General features: G+C 59.5%; 1 protein-coding gene across 3 annotated transcripts in view; it reads right to left on the reverse strand.

The window, feature by feature from the left end:
- The window catches only part of PRRC2A (proline-rich coiled-coil 2A), a 14,553-nt gene continuing 5,241 nt past the window's right edge, over positions 1-9,312 (reverse strand). For 2 of the 3 annotated variants that reach the window (XM_005859877.2, XM_014534477.1), the window contains exons 11-31: positions 9,005-9,224; positions 8,123-8,597; positions 7,567-7,757; positions 7,095-7,383; positions 6,550-6,760; positions 4,522-6,375; positions 3,902-4,179; positions 3,589-3,719; positions 3,247-3,373; positions 3,064-3,149; positions 2,636-2,869; positions 2,348-2,488; positions 2,160-2,231; positions 1,900-2,073; positions 1,624-1,703; positions 1,236-1,443; positions 1,049-1,144; positions 709-915; positions 502-596; positions 334-424; positions 1-208 (exon numbers count right to left, since the gene is read on the reverse strand). In XM_005859877.2, the coding sequence (XP_005859939.1) occupies positions 68-208; positions 334-424; positions 502-596; positions 709-915; positions 1,049-1,144; positions 1,236-1,443; positions 1,624-1,703; positions 1,900-2,073; positions 2,160-2,231; positions 2,348-2,488; positions 2,636-2,869; positions 3,064-3,149; positions 3,247-3,373; positions 3,589-3,719; positions 3,902-4,179; positions 4,522-6,375; positions 6,550-6,760; positions 7,095-7,383; positions 7,567-7,757; positions 8,123-8,597; positions 9,005-9,224 (5,401 nt within the window). In that variant the 3' untranslated portion in view covers positions 1-67. The remainder of the gene's footprint in view (positions 209-333; positions 425-501; positions 597-708; positions 916-1,048; positions 1,145-1,235; positions 1,444-1,623; positions 1,704-1,899; positions 2,074-2,159; positions 2,232-2,347; positions 2,489-2,635; positions 2,870-3,063; positions 3,150-3,246; positions 3,374-3,588; positions 3,720-3,901; positions 4,180-4,521; positions 6,376-6,549; positions 6,761-7,094; positions 7,384-7,566; positions 7,758-8,122; positions 8,598-9,004; positions 9,225-9,312) is intronic. The other variant, XM_014534478.1, reaches the window with a different exon arrangement.

Consider the following 9,312-nt stretch of genomic DNA (forward strand, 5'->3'; position numbering starts at 1 on the left):
CCCCTTTCCCTTATATATTTATAATCTATATACAAGGCCTGGGGGGGTAGGGGCAAGGGGAACTCCCTCAGCGGGGTGGAGGCAACCTAGGCTCCTTGTCCCCTCGGGACCCAGGCTCTTCTGCCCGTCGGGAAGACCCTTCTCGGGAAGGTGGCCCTGTCCGCTCCCAAGGCTTCGGCATCCAGCGTAGGGCATCAGGCGGGGAGGCCTGGGGGGCAGGCACATGTGGAAGAGGAAGTAGGGCTCCATTCATACTGGGAGCTCAGGAATGTAAGGGCAGCTTCGGGTGGTAACACGAGAATTGACTCGGGGATATGGGGGCTTCTCCCTCACCTGCTGGTGAAGGTCAATGTGCTGGGTGCGGAAGACACCGCTATAGGTGGAGGGTGTGGCTTTGAGACGGGAACTGAGGCCAGAGAAAGACCTAAAGGAGGAACAGTGTTTAGAGAGAGCCGAAGGCCTTGGGGCTGGGCAGTCTGTATTCCCAGTCCCTTCTCTTGCCTTCCAGCTGGGAGAGTGCATGATGACCCGGGTCCCCCAAGGTTGCTGCTCAGTTTTCGATAATCTTGGAAAGGCTTCAGTTCTACTGGGTGAAGCTGAAGGAAAAAAACTCATGAGCCTCCTGTTTCTCAACCCATTCATCTTCAGATAATGAACCCCTACCCCTAACTCTTGGAGTTGCCTAGCACTACAGTTCCTGTACCTTACCTCTGCTCGCCCCAAGCTAGGGGGGAAGGGCCTGGCAGGTGAAGGCAGCACCCGAGGAGCAGGTGGGGGCCGCACAGCCAAACTGGGGGGCTGCAGAGCAGGGCCCACAGGTAACAGAGAAAGGGGGGGTGGGGCAGGAGGCGGCACTGGCGGCAGGGAACCAAAGTTCACCACAGGCAGCTGGGAGTCCATCATGGGTAGAAGCATCTGTAACAAGAAATATGGGTCTGTGTTGGGGGCAGAAAGAAATGTCAGAAAACCTGAGCTAGAGTCAAAACCATTTTAAAAAGCCAGAGGCTAGACAGAAAGAGACTGAAGGGGAAGAGGACAGATAAAGTACCTGCTGGGCAGCCCCCGAGGGGAGGAAGCCACTCTGGCCACCAGGCTGCAGAGGAGTAGAGTAAAAATCTGAGGGGGATGGTAGATCCTGGCGCACCTGTTGGGCAATGGGAAGAAGTATGTCAACTCCCCCAAAGCACTCTCCTCCACCCCTAGCTCCCTAAGCCCAGCACCTGCCCACCTCTTACCTGAAGCAAGGGCGGGTCAGGAAGAGGGCTGGGGCAGAAGGCTGGAGAGTAGAGGAAGGAAGGTGGAGGGTAGAGAACTCCAGCCGGCAACTTCCCCAGCTCCGCTGCTTGCAGTGCTGAGAAATCCAAAAACTGGCCCTTGACAGCCACCCCTGAGAGCAGTGCTGAGGGGGGTGCCGGGCCCGGGGGGAGGTACAGGGGCTGTGACCTGCAAAGACATTGGGGCGACAGGGAAGAAAGGTGTCAGGGAGCCAGAAACATTTACTCCTTTAGTCTGAACACCTCCTGAAGTCCACTAGCCTTTGGTACCTAGAAATGTCTCCCCACTTCCCTCTCCCCTGAAATATGGCTCCATTTCCTTCTGACACCCACAGGCATCTAGTCTTACCTGTAAGGGTGCACTGGTGTCCCAGAGCGGAAGCCTCCACTGTTGGGATGTAACTGAGAGTCTATGGCTCCCCCTGAGACCTACAGAAGAGCAAAGCTGGACTAGCTCCATTTTCTCTGGTCAAGAAAAGCTCACCCACCCCACCACCTACAGTAAAAGCAAGGAGAAAAACGAAACAGCAAAAACAAGTTTACAACTGTGCAGACTGGAAAGGCTTTACTGTAACGGACAGCAGGCTTTACTGTAACGGGTCGCAGGACAGGCAGGCAGGCCTACCTGTGAGCTGGGAGGCCCAGGGCTGCCATAGAAGATCTCAGGGTACAAGCGCTGGCCTGCGGAGCTGGGCTCTGGGCCACAGTGCCCAGGACCCAGGCTCCTGGGTTGTGGTTGTGGCTCAGTGGAGGCAGAAGCACTAGGGAGCAGCTCCCAGTCTCGGGATACAGGAACGGCCTGGGGAGGAGCAGACTTGTCGAGAGGGCTCTCGGGGCCGTCTTCTCCAGAAATCTAAGACCTTTCCACCCACTCTCCCCGCGTACCTCAGTGACTGATGCCGTTAGCTCTTTCTCTGCTTTTAAACTGTCTCCCACCACTAGGCGCAAGTCTGAGTCCTGTGATCATGAGGCAGAGAAGGTTGTCCCGCGATTCAGGTGTCCTCCATGCCCCACCGCCAGTCCTTCCCTTTTCTCCACCCAGCCCAAGAGCCCCAGATCTGACCCATGCAGACCTTGTCACTGGCGCCAAACTGGCCCGGGGGACCGGGTCGACGGGATGGCCGCAGGGAGCCAGGCTCCGGGCCTCGGTCTGCACGCTGCAGTCGTTCTGTGCCAATGGGACCAGGGGGCAGAGGCTGCTCCCGGGGCAGCTCCTGGGTTGGGGAACACAGTAAAGTGGGGTTGGGGTAAGGAAACAGAAGCCAAATACGGGAATCCCCAGGACACACAGAAGGGGGAGACAAAGGTAGCTACAGCCGGAGTCCCAGAAACACTCCTCTTACCCATTTTTGGCCTTTTACCTTTCTGTCCCCATCAGGGGGGGCAAGTGGCCGTCTCCTAGGAGGTTCAGAGGGTTCAGAGCCAGGTGGACCCTCACCAGGAACAGCATTCAGGGGTGAGGGGCCTCCAGGCCGCTTGGGGGGCCCCTCTGCTGCCCCCTTGAGTCCTCCATCAGGGGAACTTCGCTGGCTGCAGGGACCTGACGATACCTGAGAATCCCCACTCAGGTCCACCCCACTGTCAGACTGACTCATCTGAGAGGAGTGGAGAAGGCGTTAGTTAAGTAGGGCAGGAAGCATCCCCATCCCTGACTGGTGCAACACACACACACACTGAGGAAAGGAGAAACGATGTGAGGGAACAACCCCAGACCCAACCCAGAGGAGGCGGAGACGCACGGCCAGCGCTGGAGAAACCCACTCAGACACTCCCTCCTGGCCCCACTCACCTCCGTGGCAGCCACGTCCTCAAAAGGACTCAGGGGCTCCATCCAGGGCTCCATGGGGCCAGGCTGGTAACTCTTCCGACTAGTGGCTGGGAAGAGCACCGACAGGAGAGGCGGTGAGGACACGGCTGTGGCCCGTCTGGCTCTCACGGCCCTTCCTGCCGCTCAGTGTTACCGTTTACTCACCAGTATGTAAACGATTCCAGATGTGAGGGCTCAGGGCCTCTGTCCCTGCATCTCTAGACTCTCTGTGAGGGCCTGGGCCCTCGGGTTTGGGGCCCAAGAATCCAGAGCTATGAGGTGGCAAAGATTCCTAAAGGTGAGAAAGGCCAGAGGCAAAACAAGAATGAGCTGGGAACTGGGGAATGCAAAGGACTGGGACAGTGAGGTGTGGGTGAGGAGGGACAGGGACAGGAGGCATGCAGTGACCGAAGCTGAGAATTTGGGCGAGAACAGGAAAGAATGAAGAAAACGTCAGAGAGCCCTTGAAGCGAACAGTGAAGCACAATCTCAAGCCCCATCCCTCACCTCCTGCAGCAGCTCCGGTTTTCTGGGAGGCCGCTCCCGCCGTTTGGGGGGGAAAGGATTAACCCCGGCAGCATCCTGGGGAGTCCCGCCCACCCCCCTCACCATCGGCCCCGGCTCCTCGAAGTGGAGGTCTGGGGAAAAGGGGAAATCTGTCAGCACCAGCCTCACTGTCACTGCCCCTACTTTCCTCCATCCCAATCCTCCCACACCTCAGTGCACACACCAGCACCAGGGTCCCCGAGCCAGACCCTTCCCCCTTCGACGCCTGCCTCTGGGGAAGTAGACAGTCCCACCCGTAGCACCTCCAGCTTACCCGAACCGATGCCAATGCCATTGTCGTTGGCCCTCTGAGGGTCATAGAGGGTTGGGGGCCGAGGGGACGGGCCTTGAGGAGTTAGGGGAGGCCCAGGCTTGGGCCTTGGGTGCCCCCCTGGTGCAGCTGCACTCCCCTGGCGGCTGCTGAGCTGGGCCAGGGCCTGTTGGATGCCAGCAGGGTTGCTGTGGATCACCCGGTCCAGGCGGAAGACAGCAGAACTGCTCGGGGGTGGGGGAGGCAGAGGAAGCCCTGCGGGGCGCTCCTCCGGAGGGCGGCTGAAGAAAACAGACCAGCTCCAGCATTCTCCAAACAGTTACCCTTTCCCTCCAGTACCCTCTTCCAGCCTCTCTTCCCTGTGCAAATGCAGGTGTTTTCCGGCATTTCTAAGGAATTCTGTGTACAGATGTACAGGGTGGACGAGAATGGGGCTGGGTGGGTGTTCCTGACTCTACCCACTGCGTCCGTCCCAGCTCCTTCAGGCAGAGAGAACATCCTGGTGCCTTTCTAACAGCCCCAAGTCTCCAAACTCCACCACATCCACCCTTACTTTCCCTCAGGTCTCCTCCCCTCCCTCCATTTCTTAAGCTTAAGAACACATTTAGCCTGTCCCTACCCACCTTCGGTTCTTAGGAGAGGGCCAACTCCTCTTGTCCCCTCGCCCTGGGCCGGTCCTGCCTCCAGGACCCCCTCCAGCTCCTCCTCCGCCGCTGCCTGCCTTGCTGCTGGGGCCTGGGCGCCGGTTCTGCCTCTCCATGCCTGGCCGCTGACTTGAGAAGCTCCGCTTGCTCAGATCCTTGGCTCTCTGGCTCAGGTCTCCACGCGACATGGTGGTAATGCCTGGTCCGGCTCCGCTGCCCCCGCCCCCAGGAGTTCCCACCATTTTGGGGGTCAGCAGTGCTGGTGGAGGAGCCTCCTTGTCCCCTCGGCGCTCACTGGCAAAGTCGCTGCTCTCAGATGCAGTCTCCCACTCCTCATTGGCCTGGTCCGAGTTCTGGTTTGACAGATCAGGAGACTTGGCAGCTGCCCGGCGAGGTGGCGGGGGAACCGCCACTGTTGAGAGGGCCTCCTCCGGTCCGGGTGTGGAGGATGGAAGGGCCGGGGAGGAGCGCCTGCCCTCGGCCCCTCTGGCGGCACTCTCCCGCTCCTGTTTCAGCCTCCGAAAGCGAGGTGGTTTGTCCTGCTGCTGAGCCCTCCCGTGCCGCCTCCTTCGGGGCCGCTCCCCATCTTCCACAGCCATGCTCAGGGTGCTGCCTGCACCGCTGCCTCCTCGGGCCATGGGGGACAGAGGCCCTGGAATGAGCTTCTCTTTCAAAGGCTCCTTACTTGGCAAAGGACCAGCTGGAGGCTTCTTGGGGGCCAGAGACTTGGCTGGAGGGGTCCAGCTTGGGCAAATGGGTGGAGGGGGCCGCCCTCCCCCTCGGCCTCGGCGTGATGGCACCCCTCTGGGAGTGAAGACGCGCCCACCTCGGGCAGTAGAAAAACGGGCTGGGGCTGGTGAAGGAGCTCCTGACGGTGGGGGAGCAAGAGGGACCTGGGTGAGTACACCTTCCTTGGGTGGGGGGGCCTCCTTGTCCGACGGGGCCAGATCACTCTCGTGCGTCTCGCTGCCTGTTTCTGAGCCCCGCTGCCGGCGCCGCTTGGGGATCTCTTCATACTCGGAGCCCTCACTTCGTGTCTCACTGGCAGTGCGGCCTCGGGGAGCAGATGGGTGACTGGGTCCCCCTGCCCCACCTGCACGCCCGTCATCCCCACGAAACTCTCGGTAACTGCGGAACTCTCGGCTCCGGCCGCCCCGTCCTCGACCCCCGTATGTCCCCCGGAAACCTCTCCCTCTGGCAAAATACTCGCCTCGGCCCCGCCCACGGCAGGTAGGACCCACTCTTTCATAGGAATAGTCCCTTCGGAGCCTCGGCGCTGGGGAAAGGTTCCCACTAGGAGGTGGAGTCTCCTTGGGGGCCCCCATCTTCCCCTTTGCTGTCTTGAGTGGGTCTGGCTTTGGGACCTTGAGGGTTTCATCCCCCTGTTCAGGGGGCTTGGGAGGCAGCTCCTGGACTTTTGTAGGTGGTGGGGGTTTCTTTATCGGCCCAGCGCGGCGGGGAGGGGCCCCTGGCTCCTCTGGAGGGCCTCCACGCCTACTGCTGCCTGGGCGCGGGCCCCAGCGGGTCTCAGTGCGGCTCTCTCTGCGAGCTGGCGGGGGGCCTTGGCCTCCAACTCCTCGGGGCGGCTTTCGGTTGGCTTCTGGCCCTGTTAGCTGTGGAGTTTCCTCCTTGGGGGTCTCCTTCTTGGGTGGTGAAGCTTGTATCTTGGCTGCCTCGTCATTGCCTGGGGGCCAGGGGAGTGGGCGGGGCCCTGGGGCAGTTGGCTCCTCCGGAGGGAAGCGAGGGAGGGGGGGCCCAGGGGCTCCATTCTCAGGAAACCCGGGATAACTGGCCAGATAGGGTGGCGGGGGAGGCACTGGAGGGGTTTCACTCCTGAAGAGGGAGACAGAAAAGAACATCTCAGAATGAAGACAACTGGAACTGTGTGGGGAAACAGAACACTTCATCTGAACCCAGACACTCCTGCCATGTTTATCCCCAGCACCTTTCCTCCTAGCCTAGGTCCTTCCACCAGGAACTCACCCATTACACTCACTGCTCACTCACCTCATCCCCTTGTCGTCCTCATCGGCAGCCTGTCGCAGCGGTGAGGTAAGCGGGCGAGGGTCAGCAGGTGTGGTGGTGAAGACATCTCCTACCCAGGCCAACTTTGCATCCACTGGTGGGGTGCCCCGATCCCGTAAGAGGGGGCCTGCATGGCGCTCAAATGGCTCTGAGCTTGAGCCTCCACTGTCTGAGCGCTCCCGGGGAACGAGGCCTGAGGAAACGAAAACCCTTTCTCATGTGACAGGCTCTCCAGCCCAAAAGGCATCTCCCCCGTCAACATCAGCTCCTCGACTGCCCACTCCCAGGAAGACTGGGCCTGGCCTGCTCTCCTGAAGCAGGGCACCCACTCAGCTTCCCTGTAAATCCATCAATCAGTCACAGTAAATCCTGGCCAAGGAAACACCACTGTTTCTTACTTCCCCAAGCCCATCCTTGTCCCAAAGGGCTCCCTCAGCAGTGCTAAGACCATGTCTGCCCTCTTCACTGGGGGCCTTTACCCCACAGCAAGATGCGGTACCCACATCCCAGGACTGAAGGCCTCTTACCAGAGGGATGCACACCAGGAGGGTAGAAGTCCAGAGGGGGTCGGCCCTGGAGGAGCCGGGGGTCCACATAAGGAGGAATCATCATCCAGCGGGGATCAAAGTTCATTGGAGGCATGGGTGGGGGCCGACCCAGAGCACCTGGGTACAGGGCCTTGGGAGGTGGAGCCTGTGGAGCTGGCACAGCCCCTATGGTCACAGGCTGTGGTGGTGATGGGGGTACTGGGGCAGGGGGCGTGGAGCCCTGTTGATGCTGCTGCCACTGCTGTTGTTGCTGCTTTAAGAGCTGCTCCTGGAGAGGACAAGAGAGGCATCAAGGCTCCCGCCCAGACAGAAAAGGAACTGGTATAAAAACAAATGTGACATATACCTGGACCAGAACTGGTAGAGGGACCCAGAGGGAACTAAAAGGTAGTGTAAACATTGGAGCTAGACAGAAAAGCAGCCCTTAAGAGAAGAAGTAACTTTATCTCACCTGCTGCTGTCGCTGGAAACGAGGAGGTAACGACTTCTGATATTTGGGGTAGCCCAAGCCCTGACTGGGGGGCTGCCGGGTGGGACCAACCCCATCACCCTTGGGTTCCACCTTTGGGGCTGGAGGTGTGGCAGGAGAAGGAACCTCTTCTGGTGGTTCAGGACCCTCTTTTGAGGGCAGTTGGGGTTCCACTGCGTTGGTGAAAAAACACTGATCAGAGTGGTCTAGCCCATCACAGACATTCCACGACCACCCCCACAACCTCAGCTCTCACCTCTGGTTCCCTCCCTCTCTCAAGGCAAGTCCTTCCCATGTATAACATGACCTCCCCAGAGCCAATGGTCTGGTGGGATTACTATCCCGTGAAACCAACAAACTAAGGAGGCGGTAGAGTCTTTCTACTGTTAAGGAATTCAGGTAGCAAAACCTCCCCCTCACCCAGACAATCCAATAAGCCCAAACAACTGTCTTCTATTTCACTTCCTCCCTACACACAGCTTTGACCCAAGCAGAGGAGAGATCTGCCACCTGGTAGCACCTATCCCCATCTCCATACCTGGGCTGGCTTCGAAGCTGCCACTGCTGGTGCTACTGGTACTGCCACCACCACTCACCAGGACAGGAGATGGAGCCACACCTGGAGTGGGGGTGGCCTGGGCAGGAGGAGCCTGTGCCGGCTCGTCCAATGCTTTTTCTGGTGTTGGGGCTGGTGCTGGTGAAGGAGCTGAAGGTGTGGGGAGTTCTTTGGGGACAGCAGGTGGTGGCGCTGGGGCAGGAGGGGCGGCAGGTGGGGCAGCAGGCTCTGCTTTGAGCCGCTTGTCAGGTGCCCCAAACTTCTCATCAAGTCGCTTGAGCTTCTCTGCACAGGCTGCCCGACGTTCCTCCTGCATGCGGCGCTCCTCCTCTTCTCGCCGCCGCCGGGCTCGCTCCACGGCCAGGGAGATCTCAGATGAAGACTGCTTTCGCCGCTGCCGCCATGCCTCATCCTCATCCTCAGGTGCTGGGGGCTTGCAGGGCGGGCCCCCACGATCCTGTCAATGGACAGACCCAGCGGGGCCAGAGGTGTCAGTCATTATGTTTCTTATGGTCTCTTCTGCAGACTGACCCACTGTCTATAGCTGTAGGTGCCAGGACCAGGCCTTGGTTGATGTCCTCTGAGTAGTGACAAACTCACCATCCTAATCTTTTTGTTTCTTTTCTCCTTTCAGAGATCCATACACACACCCAGGCCTCCTGATTCTTACTCTCTAGCCCCCCAATTCACCCAGATTCCAACACAAGGAAGCTCCGAATCTTGTCAGAGATTCTCCCAAGCTCTCCACTTCCTGCAGCCCATTTTGACCCGCCCTCCAGCTTCCTCAATTACTGCTCCTTCAATCATGCAGCTGACACTATCAGCCACAACTGACCCTCTCAAACGCTCATTGTAGACACTCACTGGGTAATCGCCAGGAGGGCCCCAGTTCCCAGTGGGGCCCCGGTGCGGTGGGGGGGGTGGGGGAGGCTTCGGGGCAGGAGGCCCCGACTCTGTCTCTGGAGGCCGAGTGGTCTCTGCCCAGGCCGTCTTGGGAGGGGGCGGCTCACTGCCAGCGGAGTTGCCCTTTCTGCCATCTGCTTCCGGGGGCCGTTCCTCCCCAGCAGTTGCCTGGGACTCTTTGCTGTGAGCAGACCAACAGTGGATTTAAAATCAGCTGAGACCCAGCTCCTTTAAGGGTGTACTAGCCTGAGAAACGGAGCCCTGCCCAG

The sequence above is a fragment of the Myotis brandtii genome, unplaced genomic scaffold, assembly GCF_000412655.1.
Source record: "Myotis brandtii unplaced genomic scaffold, ASM41265v1 scaffold130, whole genome shotgun sequence".
NCBI lineage: Eukaryota > Metazoa > Chordata > Mammalia > Chiroptera > Vespertilionidae > Myotis > Myotis brandtii.